The 20383-nt window shown below is 42.6% G+C and overlaps 1 protein-coding gene across 1 annotated transcript; it reads right to left on the bottom strand.

Moving 5' to 3' along the window:
- Positions 1–777: 777 nt before the first annotated feature.
- Positions 778–18632, bottom strand: LOC100553028 (arylacetamide deacetylase-like 4). The gene is made up of 4 exons (XM_062966042.1): positions 18534–18632; positions 3895–4114; positions 3581–3644; positions 778–2381 (listed from the first exon to the last, which is right to left on the bottom strand). The coding sequence occupies exons 3-4, from the start codon at positions 3625–3627 to the stop codon at positions 1601–1603; spliced, it is 828 nt and encodes a 275-aa protein (XP_062822112.1). The 5' UTR covers positions 3628–3644; positions 3895–4114; positions 18534–18632; the 3' UTR covers positions 778–1600.
- Positions 18633–20383: the final 1751 nt, after the last annotated feature.

Genomic DNA, 20383 nt, shown 5'->3' with positions numbered 1-20383 from the left:
TTTTACGAATCTCCGTATGTGGAGATACGCATCTAAATAGTCTATGAACACCAGAGGACACCAGAGAGCTCAAGAACATGAGACTTGTCTCCAACCTCATCAGGATCCGTGTTTTACGAATCTCCGTATGTGGAGATAGGCATCTAAATAGTCTATGAACACCAGAGGACACCAGAGAGCTCAAGAACATGAGACTTGTCTCCAACCTCATCAGGATCCGTGTTTTACGAATCTCCGTATGTGGAGATAGGCATCTAAATAGTCTATGAACACCAGAGGACACCAGAGAGCTAAAGAACACTAGATTTGTCTCCCTCCCCATCGGGATCCGTGTTCTACAAATCTCTGTATGTGGAGATACGCATCTAAATAGTCTATGAACACCAGAGGACACCAAAGAGCTCAAGAACACGAGACTTGTCTCCATCTCCATCGGGATCCGTGTTCTACGAATCTCTGTATGTGGAGATATGCATCTAAATAGTCTATGAACACCAGAGGACACCAGAGAGCTAAAGAACACGGGATCCGTGTTCTACAAATTGCTGATGTGGAATGAGTGGGGCATGCTTGCCGTGTAATATCTCAGGTATTGGGCATGTTGTGAAGTGTGACCCCGAAATGGCAGCACTTCCTTGTTGTGCAACATCTCAGGTATTTGGGCGAGTAGGAAGAATGTCATGATACGGCATCTGATAAAGACGGCGCATGTGAAGATACCGTTGGTGGCATGTTGGGAAATGCTTGCCCGTGCGATTCATGAAACGAGACGCGGCGTGAACATCTTCTCATGTATTTATTTAAATAGGCAACGTTCAATAAATAACACACACGAACAACTAGATATTCCCGTGGATCCTTCTCATTAGCGTAGTCAGTCTAATTCATAAGGAAATACGGGTATTGAGCCCAAACAAGGAGAGCATTAGATTCGACTAAATGCGGTACTTGTAGGCCGTCCGTGATCTTCGGCTACATAATAGGACCTCAATGCCATAAAATAAATAAATAAATACATAAATAAATAAATAAACAAACATGGAAGTCTCTGGTCTTCTTTCCCATATGCGCACTACCGAACTTGGCCCCAATTCAGTAAAATCCCCGTAAACCTGTGGTCCGTGGACCACCAGTGGTCCACGAGAACTAAAATATGGTCCCTGGCATCTGCAGTTCCAGGTCTCCGCAGTCAGGAACATATGTATCCTTCATATTGTACAGTTTCAATTTCTGTACTTCTGATCAGAAGACGCAACCATAGTTGTTGACTACCATATTAGTGGACTTGTGGATGGATCTCTTCAAGGAAACAAAGTCATTCCTGAGAGATTATTTCACTTCGTTGGACATCAATGACTTTCCTCAGTTTCCAGTGAGATGTTTCGGTTTCCAAAATCGAGGTGGACATGTCTATTTGATGTTGAGTTTGGTGCTTTCTCCAAAGTTTACGCCTCTGAAGAAAAGTGGTACCAAGACGTAGTAGAAGATGGGTCTTTGTACCAAAGTGGACAAGGAAATGACATTATTTCCTCAGGAAAACGGGTCTCTAAATCAGTTCGGCTCAGCTCTTGTGTTGGCTTCATTTCCGTATCCGTTTGCCTCACAGGCCTTTGATGTAATCCGTCGTCTCGCGCACGATCCGTCCTGCCGACGGGAAGGAGAGAATCCCATACCCGAAGAGGATGGCGACGCCGTGGAAACCATTCTCCACGTGGACCCATGTCACCGGAACCCCGTTGTCTTCCAGCCGCCTCTTGTACAACAACCCATCATCCCGCAGGACGTCGAACTCGCAGGTCAAAATATATGTCTGCGGGAGCTTGGAGATCGTCTCGTCCGGGGCAAAAAGCGGCGAGAAGTTTTCCTCCAAGATGTCTTTCATCTCCTCGTAGACGTTGGGCTTGAACTGATACAAGCCGGGTTCTTGGGGACGGTAGCCCCTCGCTTTGAATTCCTCGGGGACCAAATCCGCGTGGACCCACTTCCGATATTTCTGCCGAATGCTCTCCGGGACGTGGCGGCTTTCGAGGACGTCGTTGATGACCGAGGTGGTCTTGTTGAGGTAAAGGCAACAGAAGTAGATGACGGTCTCCCTCCACAGGATGGGCACCTTGCTGTTCTGCTGATAGGACGGCAAATAGAAGTCCATGCCCTGGAGACCCGGGTAGATCAAGACCTGGGAATGGATTCGGGGGAGGTCGCTTCGGGACAGCAGCAGCTGGCAAATCCGGGTGGCGAAATTGGCTCCGCAGCTGTCCCCGGACACAATGATCCGGGAGGAGTCCACGTGATAGTCGTCCACGTGCTTCAGGAAATGGATGGCGGCCTTCTCGCACTCGGTGTACTGGTTGGGGTAGGGGTTCTCCGGTCCCAATCCGTACCTAGAGGATAACAGTGTTACAGTGTCATCTTCATACAATAACGTATTTGCTGCTATCTTTCCTTCCTTCCACATGTAATTTCTTTCTCCTTCCTTCCTTCCTTCCTTCCTCCCTTCCCTTCTCTTCTTCTCTTCCTTCTTCTCTTCCTTCCTTCCCAACCAACCAATCCATACCTTGAGGGCAACAGTGTTACAGTGTCGTCGTTATACAATAATGTATCTTTCCTTCCTTCCATCCATAATTTCTTTCTCCTTCCTTCCTTCCTTCTCTCCTTCCTTCCTTTCTCTTCTTCTCTTCCTTCTTCTATTCCTTCCTTCCCAACCCGTAGCTTGAGGGTAACAGTGTTACAGTGTCATCCTCATACAATAAGGTATTTGCTGGTATCTTTCCTACCTTCCACATGTAATTTCTTTCTCCTTCCTTCCTTCCTCCCTCCCTCCCTTCCTTTCTCTTCTTCTCTTCCTTCTTCTCTTCCTTCCTTCCCAACCAACCAACCCGTACCTTGAGGGCAACAGTGTTACAGTGTCGTCGTTATACAATAATGTATCTTTCCTTCCTTCCATCCATAATTTCTTTCTCCTTCCTTCCTTCCTTCCTTCTCTCCTTCCTTCCTTTCTCTTCTTTTCTTCCTTCTTCTATTCCTTCCTTCCCAACCCGTAGCTTGAGGGTAACAGTATTACAGTATCATCCTCATACAATAAGATATTTGATGGTATCTTTCCTTCCTTCCTTCCTTCCTTCCTTCCTTCCTTCCTTCCTTCCTTCCTTCCTTCCTTCCTTCTTTCCTTCCCTTTCCCTCCTTTTCTTCCTTCTTCTCTCTCACTCCTCCTTCCCTTCCTTTCTTCCTCTCATTTTCTTTCTTCTTCCTTTCCTTCCTTCTATTCTCTTTCTCTCCCTTCTTTACTTCCTTCTTCCATTCCTTTCTTTTCTTTCACTCTTCCTTCCCTTCCTTTCTCCCTTCCTTTCTCCTCTTTATTTCTCCTTCCCTCTTTCTTCCTTTCTTCCTCCCTTCTTTCCTCCCTCCCTTCCTTCTATCTTTCTCCCCTCCTTTCTTTCTAAATATCTTTACTACAACTCCCATCATTCCGTAGCCGTCACAGTTAAAGAGGTGTCGAAATGCATCCGTTCTGCTGTCCGTCAGATGCTCTGCATCCTCGTGGGAAATGGATCTGAGCGTAATATCAAAAACCGCCACTTACTCCACCGCCACGACCACAGCGTCCGCTTCTCGGGAAATATGCCGCATTATTCTCTCATAGCAGTCTGAAAGTGAACCCAAGCAAGTTAGGATACTGGACTTCAAGGAGAGAAGGAAAAGGAACCAGAACCGATAAAATGAATGATTGGAGCTCAGGTATATATTGGATCAATGTGCTTCCAAACAATAGCTAGACATTACTGATGGATATGGAAATATATTGGTAAACTTTCCCCATGTTTATATTAGAACTAATTAGGGAATGACATTGAGAACCCAGGAACAAAAATTGCATTACGTAAGTGTAATTCTTACCGACACTTCCGTACGTCCCGGCCCCTCCGTGGAAGAAGAGGAACCCTTTCCTTTTTGCCGACGACTCCGCTTTCGGCTGATAGACCCGTACCGTCACGCCGTCGAAGTTTTGGTTCTGGATGAGAAGCGCCGGATCCTTTCCGAATGGCGGGATCCCATCAGTGACGATTCGCAGGAGGCTCAGAAACTTGTACAGCCGCAGCTTCTCCAAAACCGTTCCCTGGGAGCGAAAAGAAGGGGAGAAATTATAAGGGATGAGGAGGGGGATATTGGGATCAAATAATTCCAAAGTCGGGGACAATCACGGAGAAGGATCCCTCTCTCGTTCCCACCAACCGTGATCGAAGAGCCCGGGCAAGGTTGTACAAGGAGATGCGGTTTTCTAGATAGTCTGGGCTCGAAGGAAACAATTCCGAAGCTTCGGAATTGTTCGTAATATGAAACGGGACCCCTTCGAATCTTTACTAAATGAAGTGGGAGCCATCCGAATCTCCCTCATATATATATACTGATATACATATATATGAGAGATTTGGATGGCTTCCGCTTCATTTCATAAAGATTCGAAGGGGTCCCGTTCCGTATTACAAACAATTCCGAATCTCCGAAGCTTCGGAACGGTTTCATGAAGATTGACTCTGCTAGAGGCGATGGGGAAATTTTGAAGCTCGTTTTTCTATCATTTTTAAGGCTATCAAGATTAAACTTGGCACACTTGTACGCAACCTTTACGACTTTTAGCCTGCCAAGTTTCGGAATGTTTTGGTCATCCGCTGATTTTTTGGAATTTTTCAAAATTTTGCAATTCGGAATGATTTGGCCATCCACTGATTTTTTGGAATTAAAAAAAAAAAGATTTACATTTTTAAAAAAATAATGGCAAGAAGTATCCGCTTGATTTTCGGCATAATGGGACAACGCAAGCAGAGCATCGATCCTGCCAAGTTTCAGAAAGTTTTGTTCATCTACTGATTTTTACGAATTTTTAAAATGATTATTTTAAAATAACTGCATCTCAAAATGCTCCAAAACAACAAATCAACGTTTCCGGAGACATCCGTTTCATTCCGTAATGCTTCGGACGGGGTCCCGTGTGATTAGCAATTCAGAGATTTGTATTAATGAATCGTACAAATATCTGAATTACAAAACAAGCTTCCGACGCTATGCACAATCCTAATGTATACACACATACATACAAAGATATGACTACCATCTGAGCCAACAACCACAAATAGTACAAATCTCCGAATCATGAAACTGACTTCAGAATCTATGCACAGCTCTAATATATACATACATAGACACATAGGACATCATGACCTATGTGTCAACAACCACTAGAAGTCCCATTCGAAATATTATCATTACACACACATACATGGAAGGACGTCATGCCCATCCAAGCCACGAATCGTATGAATCTCTGAATCACGAAATGGGCTTCTGAAGTTATGCACAGCTCTAGTATATACATACACAGATACATAGGACATCATGACCTATATGTCAACAACCAGTAGTAGTCCCATTCGAAATATTATAATTACACACACATACATAGAAGGACGTAATGCCCATCCGAGCCACGAATTGTACAAATCTCCGAATCATGAATCGGACATCCGAATCTATGTACAACCCTAATATATACAGACATAGACACATAGGACATCATAACCATCCTGGCCAACAACCACTAAAAGTCCGATTCAAAATATTATCTTTACACACATACATGGAAGGACGTCATGCCCATCCGAGCCACGAATCGTACGAATCTCCGAATCATGAATCGGACTTCTGAAGCTATGCACAACCCTAATGTATATACACAGATACATGGAACCACCTGAGCCAACCTTGGGAGTCTAAGGACAACCACGTAAAGTCCCATTCGAAACATGATCTCGCCATAAAAACCTGATGGTTGAGTCCGCAAATGATGCTACGAGTTGGAAACAGTGAGCAACGTACCCAGAGGAACACGGTGAGGAACATGGAGTGGAACAAGCGGAGCTTAAACGGCTGGTCGATCCCAGGTGGGAGGTGGGCCCTGGCATATTGGAACAAGAAGGAAACCACGAAGAAGACCGGGACGACCACGACGGAGACGCCGGCACCGGCGACGAGCTTGAAGACGGTCAGGAACATGGCCTAGGGTTGCGCCACCGACCGAAGGATGAGCTTGACTCACTAGTTGGCTGCGGGACGTGTCACTCCTGGAGGTGACTGACTACTCTTGCTGCCTCGACACCCGGTGCTGCCATAACTCCCAAGGGCTGGGGCCACAGATATATATGTATGGACATGAATGAATGTCTGATGAGGGCGTGCCTTCCTCCTCCGCCCATCGTGGCAACGCCCACAAGCAGATCCACATGGAACGGCAAGGAAGGAATGAATGAGTGACACAGGCATGCCGGGAGGTGAGGCAGGGTCAGAAGCCTGGATGCATCAGGAAAGCCCAGAATTGTGGGATTGTTTCAGGGTCTCATCCCTCTATCTATCCAACTATCCATCCATCTATCCATCCATCCATCCATCCATCTATCCATCTCTCCCTTTATCTATCTATCTATCTATCTCTCCCTTTATCTATCCATCTATCCCTCATCTATCCATCTCTCCCTCTATCTATCTATCTATCTATCTATCTATCTATCTATCTATCTATCTATCTATCTATCTATCTATCCCTCTATCTATCTATCTATCTATCTATCTATCTATCTATCTATCTATCTATCTATCTATCTATCTATCCATCCATCCATCCATCCATCCATCCATCCATGCATCCATCCATCCATCTATCTATCTATCTATCTATCTATCTATCTATCTATCTATCTATCCATCCATCCATCTATTTATCTATCCATCTATCCCTCTATCTCTATCCATCCAATCATTCTATCTACCCCATCTTATCTCTATCTATCTATCTATCTATCTATCTATCTATCTATCTATCTATCTATCTATCTATTCATCCACTGTATTTATTTATCTATCATCTATTTACCTATCTACCTATCCAACCCATCCATCTATTCATCCATCCATCCATCCACCCACTCTATCTACCCGTCCATCCATCCGTCCATCCAATCTATCTATCTTATATTTATTTACCTATCCAATCAATCCACCCTTCTGTCTTATCTACCTACCATCTATCCATCCATCCATTTCTCCTATCTATCTATCTATCTATCTATCTATCTATCTATCTATCTATCTATCCATCCAACCAACCACTCTATCTACCAATCTTATCTATGTTTATCTATCCATCCACCCACTCTATCTATTTATTTATCATCTATTTACCTATCTATCCAATCCATTCAGAGTGGGTCCATCTATCCACCCACTCTATCTACCCATCACCCATCTATCTATCTATCTATCTATCTATCTATCTATCTATCTATCTATCCGTGTACCTACTTATCCAATCCATCAATTCATCTATCCATCCTTATCTACCTATCTGTCCATCCACCATATCTATCTGTATCTATCTCTCTATCCATCTACCTATCTGTCCACCCACCCATCCGATGTATCTATCTCTATCCATCCATCCATTCCTCCATCCTATCTAACTCTCCATCCATCCTATCTATTTATCTATTCATCTATCCATCCAGATTTCTCTATTCCTCCATCCATCCATCCAATCTATCTCATCTATCTACCCATCCAACTTTCCAACTAGATCTTTCATCTATCTACCCATCTTATCCATCAATCTAGCTATATATCTATCTATCCATTTATCTATCCATCCATCCATCCATCCATCCATCTTATCTATCAGTCACCATATCTATCATCTCTACTCATCCATCCATCCATCCTTATCTATCTGCCTACCCACCTTAACATCTATTGATCATGTATCTATCATCTATCTGTTCTCCCACCCTATCTATCTCTCATCTATCTAACCATCTCTCCATCCATTGATCTATCTCTTTCTATCCATCTATTTGTCTTATCTATTCATTCATCCACCCTATCATCTCTATCTATCCGTCCGTCCACCTACCCTATCTATCTATCTATCTATCTATCTATCTATCTATCTATCTATCTATCTAATCATCCACCCACCCTATTGATCTATCTATCTATCTATCTATCTATCTATCTATCTATCTATCTATCTATCTATCTATCTATCTATCTATCTATCTATCTAATCATCCACCCACCCTATCGATCTATCTATTGATCTATCGATCTATCTATCTAATCATCCACCTACCCTATCTATCTATCTATCTATCTATCTATCTATCTATCTATCTATGTAATCATCCACCCACCCTATCGATCTATCTATTGATCTATCAATCTATCTAATCATCCACCTACCCTATCTATCTATCTATCTATCTATCTATCTATCTATCTATCTATCTATCTATCTTCTGTCTGTCTGTCTGTCTATCTATCTATCTATCTATCTATCTATCTATCTATCTATTTCTGCTCACAAGTGAAGCAGCTTATGGGAATAAATATTGGGAATTGTAGTTCGGGAAAGCTCCTGCACTCTTGGGCAGAAGCACCTTTCCTCGCACGGCAGCAAAAGTGGTGCCAAACCACATTAAAACTGCCATGTAGACACCCCTCTTGGTGTAAATACACTTTTTCCCTAATGAATCAGCAACTCAGTGCTTTGGGTGTGAGTTGACAAGGGCAACACGGCCATTAGATGATGATGATGGGACGGCCAAGATTGTCAATCATGGGAAGCCGTGAGCAAGCTAGGTAGTCATTAGCCGGCACCTCGTTCCCTTCCAGGTGTTTCGTGGAGAGGTTTTATTATGCAAATGAGGCTTACATAAACAAGGCACCCACAGAGCGACACGGTGCTCCCTTGTGAGCCAAAGCCCGGTGTTTATTTACTAAGGGTGTGACTCACGGGAGCGCCCAAAGGCACCGTAGTCGTTGTTGTCGTTGGCGGACGATCCTCAAACCTTTTCCTTTCTCAGTGCGTTACGATCTCACCCTCTCTTGTTTTTGCCTTTGCGGTGTCCCAATGGGATGGGAGGGGATCCGTTCCGGGGTTTTAGTCCGAACATTAGCCGAACATAACTCAAGGTGTGAGTCACGAGAGTGAGTTGTTCTGCAGCCCGAAGGCACTGTTGTCGTTGTTGTCTTTGGCAGACAATACTCAAACCTTTTCCTTTTTTCAGTGAGTTACGATCTCACCCTCTCTTGTTTTTGCCTTTGCGAAGTCCCAATGGGATGGGAGGGGATCCGTTCAGGGGTTTTAGTCTGAACATTAGACGTCAGTCTTTCCTCAAGTTGTTTTCGGAGGCTGTGCTCAAGTCCTCGGCTTTCTCCGTCAATACAAATCTCTGAATTACTAATCGGAACGGGACGAAACAAAACAGATAGATTTGGCTAGATTTGTCAATTCGGAAGGATTGGTAGATTAGGAAAGATTTGTAGATTCGGAACGTTCCGAGGGAATCACGTTGCTATGGAGACATTGTGGAGCTGGAAAAGGGAGGAAGGTGGAAGGAGGGAAGGAAGGGAGAGAAGGGAATGGAGAAGGAAGGAAGGAAAAAGGAGGGAAGGGCAGAGGGAAATGGCCAAAAAGAGTGTCATGTTGACATGAAGACATTCTGGAGTCCACTCAGAGAAAGGAGAAAAAAGGGAGGGAGGGAGGGAGGGAGGGAGGGAGGGAAGGAAGGAAGGAAGGAAAAGAAGGGAATGGGGAGGGAATGGAGGAGGGAGGGAGGGAAGGAAGGAAAGAAAGAGGAAAAGAAGGGAACAATGGAGGAGAGAGGGAAGTAATGAATAAGGCAAGAAGGGATTGGAGGAGGGAATGGAAGGATGGAAGAAGGAAGGAGGGAGGGAGGAAGAGAAGGAAGAAAAGAAGGGAATGGAGGAGGGAGGGCGAGAGGAAGAAAGGAAAGAAAGAGGAAAAGAAGGGAATGGAGAAGATGGAGAGAAGGAGAGAAGGGAAAAGAAGGGAATAGTGGAGGGAAGAAAGAAAAGGGGGGAAAAGTTATGAGAGGAGGGAAAAAGAACTGACAAAAGCAGGAGAGCAATAGCCCCGTTGACACCAGGGAAAGGTTGAGTAGATCCACCAGCGAGGACATATTGGGAGACATTTCGCTCTCCTTATTGTGGCGACAGGCGTGAGCTGATGTTGATGGATTTATTTCTGGATGTCGAGAGGAACGTGTTGAGATGTTCCCGATAGTCAACCCATTGGAGGTGTCGGCCACTTCCCTACCCACAGGCGAGGCATAACCAGAAGTGCGGACAACTCTGCCAGGAAATTTGACAACACCCGTATTGGTCCATATTTGTCCTGACCTGGAGCCATCCTTAACGTATCTGGATGTCCTTGTCGCTCAACGGAAGCATTATCTCCACGACGTCCAAGAAGACAAAGCTTTGGGTGGATTTCTGTGCAATATATTTGCATACGTAATAAAATCCCAAGTGTTTACCATCCTAGTGTAGCATATTGCACGACTCCGGTAACGTCGAGCAATGCAACCCTGGGCTAATACGTGTAAATAATAGCAAACTATATTATTTTCAATGGCACGAACAATGGTGATATCATCAAGTGAATAACAGAAACTACGGATGTATGAATGGAGGGCCATACGGTACAATATTGCACGTATATGAGTGATATGTGAAATATGCTGCCATGACGTCTTTCAATATTGATCCAGTATTGATCAGCGAAGTAGAGGACGATTGATTGTAGCGATAACGCTGGACGACTCACTTCTTCGTGGAAGCATTTCTCAGTGGATTATGGTTATTATTACCCATCCTCCGTAATTGGAGCTGATCAGAAACTATCTCGGCGTATGCTTTTCAGGTGACTCTGTGACACCCACATCCACTCACAGAAGAATGCGAGTTTTTCCGGTTCCACGTTGCCTCTTCTCCGCCACCTTGTGGACATCTCTTAAGACGTTCTCCAGATGTTTCCTCAACGTCTTTTCAGCTGTATCCGTTGAGAAGAAATGCTCTCCATCTGCTCTGTAGCAACACCTTGGAACTACTGTAGTTCCTCTTAATTGTTTCTTCTCCGAACAAAACACCCCCAGCTTCTTTGAATGTTCTTCACAAGTCCTGGACCTTGTTCTGCGAGTTCTTCTTCCAATTTGTCAATAGCTTTCAAATCGAGCCTTCAGAAGGGAACTCAGGACCTGAACTAAGGCCCAACCAGAACAAAATAAGAGAGCTACGATGCTCGTTTTGATATATCCAAAAATGTGCTGGTTATAGATCATACAAAGCGGGACAGCACAAGGTTCGTACTCTTCCACCCATTGCATTATATCCCATCTGGATTCTGCACCACGGATAACCGTTGGGTATGTTTCGTGGTCAACTTCCATAGACGGATGTTCTTCTGTTCATGGAGATTATCCATGATGCGGAATCCAGGTGAAGAACTTTTCTCCATGGAGATTGTCCAATCCAGATGATCTTGGACAATCTCCATGGACAGGAGTTCCATCTCGGACAATCTCCGTGGACAGATGTTCCATCTTGGACAATCTCCATGGACATAAGTTCCATATTGGAATATTTCTATGGATGTAAGTTCCATCTCAGACAATCTTCACGGACAGAAGTTCTATCTCGGACAATCTCTTTAGATGGAAGTTCCATCTCCATAGGCAGAAATTCCATCTTGGACAATCTCCATGGACATAGGTTCCATCTTGGAATATTTCTATGGATGTAAGTTCCATCTCAGACAATCTTCGTAGACAGAAGTTCCATCTCGAACAATCTTCATGGACAGAAGTTCCATCTCGGACAATCTGGTCAGAAGTTCTACCTAGGACAATCTTCATGGACAGAAGTTCCATCTCGGACAATCTCCACAGACAGAAGTTCCATCTTGGAACATTTTCATGGACAGAAGTTCCATCTCGGACAATCTTCATGGACAGAAGTTCCATCTCGGACAATCTGGTCAGAAGTTCTACCTAGGACAATCTTCATGGACAGAAGTTCCATCTCGGACAATCTCCACAGACAGAAGTTCCATCTTGGAACATTTTCATGGACAGAAGTTCCATCTCGGACAATCTTCATGGACAGAAGTTCCATCTCGGACAATCTGGTCAGACGTTCTACCTAGGACAATCTTCATGGACAGAAGTTCCATCTTGGACAATCTCCACAGACAGAAGTTCCATCTTGGAACATTTTCATGGACAGAAGTTCCATCTCGGACAATCTTCATGGACAGAAGTTCCATCTTGGAATATTTCTATGGATGTAAGTTCAATCTCAGACAATCTTCGTAGACAGAAGTTCCATCTCAAACCATCTTCATGGACAGAAGTTCCATCTCGGACAATCTGGTCAGAAGTTCTACCTAGGACAATCTTCATGGACAGAAGTTCCATCTCAGACAATCTCCACAGACAGAAGTTCCATCTTGGAACATTTTCATGGACAGAAGTTCCACCTCGGACAATCTCCATGGGGAGAAGTTCTGACAGACCAGAAATCCAGACCACAAAAGGGAAATGATACAGAAGAGCAATGAAAACTATAGCTTTGTTGTATAAACAGCTCTGTCAAAATGGCCATTGACCACAATAACATCCCTCAGAGTAGTTAGTGGTTATGAATGGTGGTTATAGAACCAATTAGGAAATGTCATTTATCGACCAGGAACAAAATCATAGTGTAGAATATTAACCAACGTATTGGAACTCTGGTAGGTGTAAGTACCAGGCCTCAGTAGGATTCCTTTTCCTATTGTTATCTGTTTGACCAGGAAGCAGATGAGATACACGATCCTAATTGCTCTCTGGTAATTAACGTCTTTGCAAAAAACCTGCAGTGACACGATCCAGCACACCATGGAGCATGTGATCGAATGAACAGTCATGATTTCTTCTGGTTGGCCATGTTCTCCAGACGGTTCTCCAGGAAGGACGTGTTTCAGAAGTTTCTCAATGACATCATTCCAAGTCTGTTCCTCCAAATATTTCGGAATTTCTTCACTCGGAATCCAAGATAGATAATAGATAGTAGGGATGTGCAGTTTTTTCATTAGTCCTCGTGAATCGGATCAAATTAGTTAAATTCGTACTTACGAGGTGATATCTAATGACAGATGGGATTCCATTAATCCTCTTGCGCAGAGAATTTGGCAGGGTCAGACTTGGTTAATCCTCAGCTGTCCCAAATATTTTAGCTGGTTTTCAAATGTCTCCTCCACCTACTCTCTTCTTCTGCTCCTCAACTTACTTCAATGTGTGCCAAGTTTGGTCTAAATCCATTGTGGGTAGAAGTCACAGGGCTCTCTGAAGGTAGGACTACAACTCCCATTATCTCAGGCCCATCCTCCCCAAAACCAACCAGTATTTTCTATTGGTTGTGATGGGTCTGTGTGCCAAGTTTGGTCCAAATCCATCCTCAGTAGGAGTCACAGGGCTCTCTGAAAGTAGGACTACAACTCCCATCATCTCAGATCCATCCTCCCCAAAACCAACCAGTATTTTCTATTGGTTGTGATGGGTCTGTGCGCCAAGTTTGGTCCAAATCCATCCTCAGTAGGAATCACAGTGCTCTCTGAAAGTAGGACTACAACTCCCATCATCTCAGTTCCATCCTCCTCAAACCCCACCAGTGCTTTCTGTTGGTTGTGATGAGTCTGTGTGCCAAGTTTGGTCCAAATATGTTGTCAGTAGGAGTCTGTGCTCTCTGAAAGTAGGACTACAACTCCCATCATCTCGGGTCCATCCTCCCCAAACCCCACCAGTATTTTGTTGATCATGTTATCCACTTTCAGTCTCCTTTGTAGAGGTGTAAACATAATGTTGATGGTGTTGGGTTTGTGTGACAACTTTGGTCCAGATCCATCACTGGTGGGAGTCACAGTGATCTCTGGAATTGGGAGCCATCTTGGAAAATACATACATACACATAGATACATATGTGTTCTACAATTGTAGCAAGTTTCATGTCAATAGCTCTAACAATGAGTAACATAATGATGATGATGTTGGGTTTGTGTGACAAGCTTGGTCCGGATCCATCACTGGTGGGATTCGCAGTGATCTCCGGAATTTGAAAATACAGTGATCTCTGGGAGTGGGAGCCATCTTGGAAAACACATACATAGGCACAGATACATATGTGTTCTACAACCGTAGCGAGTTTCATGTCAATAGTTCTAACAATGAGTAACATAATGATGATGATGTTGGGTTTGTGTGACAAGCTTAGTCCGGATCCATCACTGGTGGGATTCGCAGTGAACTCTGGGAGTGGGAGCCATCTTGGAAAATACATACATAGACACAGATACATATGTGTTCTACAATCGTAGCGAATTTCATGTCAATAGTTCTAACAATGAGTAACATAATGATGATGATGTTGGGTTTGTGTGACAAGCTTAGTCCGGATCCATCACTGGTGGGAGTCGCAGTGATCTCTTGAATTGGGAGCCATCTTGGAAAATACATACATAGACACAGATACATATGTGTTCTACAATCGTAGCGAGTTTCATGTCAATAGTTCTAACAATGAATAACATAATGATGGTGATGTTGGGTACGTCTGACAAGCTTGGTCTGGATCCATCACTGGTGGGATTCGCAGTGATCTCTGGAATTGGAAAATACATACATACTTGTTCTACAATCGTAGCAATTTTCATGTCAATAGCTCTAACAATGAGTAATCGTTTGGTATGTTATATCTTCACGGGGCTCTATAGAGCAATTGTAGACAGATACTTTTATGGATGATGGACACCGATCAACAATGCCGGACACATGCTTTCCATGAATAGCATACGTGTCCCATGCGCAAGTCTCAGCCTCCGCCGCCGTCATGGCCATTCCCATCACCGATGATCCCTATGTATGTCTAATCGGCGAAGGGCCCATCTTCGCGGGCGGTTGGGACACGTTCCTCCCGACATTCCACGGTTGCGCCATACGTGTGGCAATGATAAGCATTATCAAATGACATTATCACGTGAGGGATTAGCATCGGAGGAGGACAGTGCACGGAAGGAATTTCTCATGTCTTCAGTTCAGCCCCAGTTCTTTGGGAACGGACGAGTCCTCTGGGTTGTCCTCCCGCTCGATGGCCTGATTCGTTGAGCATGGCGCATAATGTGAGACGAACATGGCCATACAATGGTACACTTGTGCTCGAAATATGAGGGTTGCATGATAATAATGCCTCCACCTTGGTAACTTCTCAATCAATGGCAGTCCTGGTTTGCGGCAGATCCTGGCTTGTTCAGTAGACTCTCCTTACAGTTATTTCCATTTGGTGGGAAGCCTTAGCATTGAACGGTTGTGTTGTTAAAATGCGAAGTACGAAACCATGCACAGACGGTCGGTCAATGCGACTTAAGCAACGGGCAGTCATTGGAGATTCATAAACAAGCCGTTTATGGTGATTGTGTTGATGTGAGTCCTGTGTGTCGTTGGGCGAGTAAGTCTAAAGATGTTGAGGTGGGAACATCTGACTTGCGTGACAAAGAGTTGGATAATAATAATAATAATAATAATAATAATAATAATAAACTTTATTTATACCCCGCCACCATCTCCCCAACGGGGACTCGGGGCGGCTTACATGGGGCCATGCCCAGAACAATACAATATAACAGAATATAATAAAACAACAAATCATAGCACATTAAACAACAATAAAACAACAACAATAAAAGAAAATATACACTACATTAAACAAGATCAAAAGAACAATAAAACCAAGGGCGGATGTCCTGTGACAGAAACCACCGAGTTTCACAAGCAAAAAGTTGACAGATTGATTCAGGACGATCGTCGTATCACTCGGAGAGAAATTTCAAGCATAATCGGCATTTCACATTATTGCTTGGTTATCAGAATGGGGACTGTGAGACGTCGGTTGCGGAAACCGAGTGTCGACTTCTTCCGTGACGGCTTCAGAAAACTTGTGTGATGTCTCAGGCACCTTTGGCCCCTGACCCCGCAGCTATTGCTGACCAAACGGAAGAGGATTTGGGTTTTTTTTCCCCAAGTGAGCAAGATTCAAATTCCTTTCCAGACGTCTCCTGTTGACATTTCTGTGCCAGAGCCAATTAAGGATGCCCTTGAGACTCTCTCCGGATCTCCGGTAGGAATTACTGTTTGATCGAAGGGCTTTTTTGAAAACAGACCGCTCTCAAAGGCAAAGTTTAAGGAGAAGTGTCAGATTAACAGAACGAGGCGATTGTGGCTCAACCCAGTTCTCTTGGGAAGAATTAGGGAGGGAGGCACCTGGTGTGATGTTTTGGCGTTTCAGTTCTCTTGGGAAGTATTGGGGAGTCAAGCACCTGATTTGGGGGAGCTATGAACTTCATTAAAAGTCTTGTGCTGAGAATCTTCTGTGCGGTGTCAACTTAACTTCTGACTGGGAAGCATTGTCGTCTCTTGTTCCTGTTTTCCAAGCGACCTGGTATTGGTTTACCTTCTTGCCATGTTGGGACTGCATTTCAGCTCCTGAACATCTAGTTTTGCCTTGACCTGCAATCCGGATTTGGATATCTATTCTAAAGTACTTTACTTGCTCCCTGGTCCTTTCCCCACTCAAAACTCAGACGGAGTTTGAGTGTGCTTCGGTTTTTGGATTTTGAACTGTAATACTGGACATAAGACTTTCGACTAAAATTGATCTTTTCTGGAAGGTCAATTGCTACTTTTACTTTGCTGCTTATTTCCATTTGGAACTTTATTTGCTTTAATGAAGATATTATATTGTTATTGGCTTCTGTCTTGGTTCCCAGTGTTCGCGCCGCCCAGGCAATATAGAATTGCGCAGTTACTTCAAACGCTCCATCGGGTGATTCCAAAGGCGTCAAATTATTTTAATTCGCATTGTTCTGAATTATTTATAACATTTGCTGGGTTTTTTTTTTACTCAACATAAGCAGAACATGTTGTGAAACACACACGCATGGTCGATGTGAATTTCTTTAGCATACTAATTTGATGCACATACGGAGCATCGAATGCATGGCTCATGAGTCATGCACATTAACGACTAAATCCAGCATCCTGTTCAATAATCATGACCTCACAAGACCGATGTCTTCACTTTTAGGAGGACAATGGACATGTTCATGGTGCTTGCTATAACACTGGGGTCTCTGTGGTGGAGGAAATACGTGAAATCTAGAATGAGATTGTCCCCGGCACTCGTTATGACACTGGGGTGTCTGTGGTGGAGGAAAAACGGAAAATCTAGGAGGAAATTGTCCTCATAGGAAAGCCTTGGGTGGTGGGCAGTGTGGGGTCTGTGGAGGACATGTTTACGACGCTCGCTATAACCCGCAATGTCATTGGAGGGAAGCCCATTGGTGTCTCCCGAGTTGTGGGAGTTGTAGTTCTTTGTGGGAGTGGGAGCTTGTCTGTGGGAGTGGACATACATATATATTTGCACTCTTATTATATGTGTATAGAGAGATAATTATTTTTAAAAATTACATTTTCCAGCGGATACGGAGGATCCACGCATACGAAGGAAATACATTTTCCAGTGGATACGGAGGATCCGCGGATACGGAGGAAATAATTACATTTTCCAGCGGATACGGAGGATCCGCAGATACGGAGGAAACAATTTCATTTTCCGGTGGATATGGAGGATCCACGGATATGGAGGAAATAACTACATTTTCCAGCGGCTACGGAGGATCCGCGGATACGGAGGAAATAATTACATTTTCCGGTGGATATGGAGGATCCGCAGATACGGAGGAAACAATTTCATTTTCCAGTAGATACGGAAGATCCGCGGATACGGAGGAAATAATTACATTTTCCAGCGGTTATGGAGGAACCGCGGATACGGAGGAAATAATTATATTTTCCAGCGGTTATGGAGAATCCGCGGATACAGAGGAAATAATTACATTTTCCAGCGGATACGGAAGATCTGCGGATACGGAGGAAATAATTACATTTTCCAGCGGATACGGAGGATCCGCGGATACAGAGGAAATAATGACATTTTCCAGTGAATACGGAGGATCCGTGGATACGAAGGAAATAATTACATTTTCCAGCAGATATGGAAGATCCGCGGATACGGAGGAAATAATTACATTTTCCAGCGGATACGGAGGATCCGTGGATACGGAGGAAATAATTACATTTTCCAGCGGATACGGAAGATACGTGGATACGGAGGAAATAATTGCATATTCCAGCGGATACGGAGGATCCGCAGATACGGAGGATATAATTACATTTTCCAGCAGATATGGAAGATCCGTGGATACGGAGGAAATAATTACATTTTCCAGCAGATACGGAAGATCCGTGGATACGGAGGAAATAATTACATTTTCCAGCAGATACGGAAGATCCGTGGATACGGAGGAAATAATTGCATTTTCCAGCAGATACGGAAGATCCGCGGATACAGAGGAAATAATTACATTTTCCAGTGGATATGGAGGAAATAATTTCATTTTCCAGTGGATATGGAGGATCCGCGGATATGAAGGAAATAATGACATTTTCCAGTGGATACAGAGGATCCGCGGATACAGAGGAAATAATGACATTTTCCAGCGGATACGGAGGATCCGCGGATACAGAGGAAATAATTACCTCCGTATCCGCCGTATTCGGCGCCACTGCATTGCCACCAGTGTCCACTAGATGTCAGTCAAGGACAAAGAATAATCCTCTTTCTCGAGCCATCCCTAGATAATAAAAATGCTTCAAATCAGAAAATTATAAATTAATTAATGACATTTCGACAAAATGAGTATTCCACGCTTCCATGGAGAGATGCACCTTTTTAAAAGTTTATTTGAGAAATGAAAAAAACGGGAGGAGAAAAGGGTTTTTTTTAAAAAATTGGTTTCTTAAAAAATAATTATTTTTATTAATTAATTTTCAATAATTCCTTTATTATTAAAAAATAAAACTAAACCGCTCCTCCTCTGATGCTGAGTGATCGAGAAAGCAAAAAACCAAACCCGTTTATGTTTTCTCAGCTCCTTGAGGTCACAAAAAAAAAATACACACCCGAAAAAATTAATTCCATTAATTAATTCGTTCTGCATATATATATATATTTTCCATGCTGAGAAAGAAACCCGGTAATTATAATTATAATTTAATTACAGTTTATATAATTCGTAATTTATTGTAATTATATATAATTATAATTTTTATAATTATAATTATTAAAAAATTATAATTGTGCATTGATATGAGCCTCCAAAGCAAGCCATTCCTTTGTGACCAAAGTGAACAAATCAAAATATAATAATAATAATAATAATAATAATAATAATAATAATATCTATAAATACTTTCATTATTATCACTTGCTTTGGAATGAATGACAGTGACTTATAAAAAATGAATATAATAACACCGCATTTCCTCGCACAATAGTCGCCGCCTCTGAAGCAAGCCATTCTTTTGTGACCCAAGTGAACAAATCAGAAATATAATAATAATAATATCTATAAATACTTTCATTATTATCACTTGCTTTCGAATGATAGCGGCTTCTAAAAAATGAATATAATAATACCGCATTTCCTCGCACAATAGTCGCCGCCTCCGAAGCAAGCTGTTCTTTCGTGACTCAAGTGAACAAATCAAAATATAATAATAATATCTATAAATACTTCTATTATTATCACTTGCTTTCGAATGACAGCAGCTTCTAAAGAGGAAAATGAATATAATAACTATATCGCATTTCCTCACACAATAGTCGCGGCCTCTGAAGCAAGCCATTCTTTCGTGACTCAAGTGAACAAATCAAAATATAATAATAATAACAATATCTATAAATACTTTCATTATTATCACTTGCTTTCGAATGACAGTGGCTTCTAAAAAAATGAATAATACCACATTTCTTCGCACAATAGTCGCTGGCTCTGAAGCAAGCCATTCTTTCGTGACTCAAGTGAATAAATCAAAATATAATAATATCTATAAATACTTTCATTATTATCACTTGCTTTCGAATCAGAGCGGCTTCTAAAAAATGAATATAATAATACCACATTTCCTCGCACAATAGTCGCCGCCTCTGAAACAAGCCATTCTTTCGTGACTTAAGTAAACAAATCAAAATAATAATAATAATATCTATACATACTACCATTATTATCACTTGCTTTCAAATGACAGCGGCTTCTAAAAAGAGGAAAATGAATATAATAACAATACCGCAATTCCTCACACAATAGTCGCTGACTCTGAAACAAGCCATTCTTTCCTGACTCAAGTGAACAAATCAAAATATAATAATAATAGCAATATCTATAAATACTTTCATTATTATCACTTGCTTTCGAATGACAGTGGCTACTAAAAAATGAATAATACCACATTTCCTCGCACAATAGTCGCCGCCTCCGAAGCAAGCCGTTCTTTCGTGACTCAAGTGAACAAATCAAAATATAATAATAATCATAATATCTATAAAT

The sequence above is a fragment of the Anolis carolinensis genome, unplaced genomic scaffold (genome assembly GCF_035594765.1).
Source record: "Anolis carolinensis isolate JA03-04 unplaced genomic scaffold, rAnoCar3.1.pri scaffold_15, whole genome shotgun sequence".
NCBI classification, from domain to species: Eukaryota; Metazoa; Chordata; class Lepidosauria; order Squamata; family Dactyloidae; genus Anolis; species Anolis carolinensis.
The sequence above is the reverse complement of the archived record's forward strand: the minus strand, read 5'-3'. Positions and strand labels throughout refer to the sequence as shown.

Excerpts from the sequence above, each read along its gene's own strand:
- LOC100553028 (XM_062966042.1), bottom strand. The coding sequence starts at position 3,627 with ATGCGGCATATTTCCCGAGAAGCGGACGCTGTGGTCGTGGCGGTGGA. Across the intron at positions 2,382-3,580 it reads GCTGTGGTCGTGGCGGTGGA|GTACGGATTGGGACCGGAGA; the intron begins GTAAGTGGCGGT and ends GTTATCCTCTAG.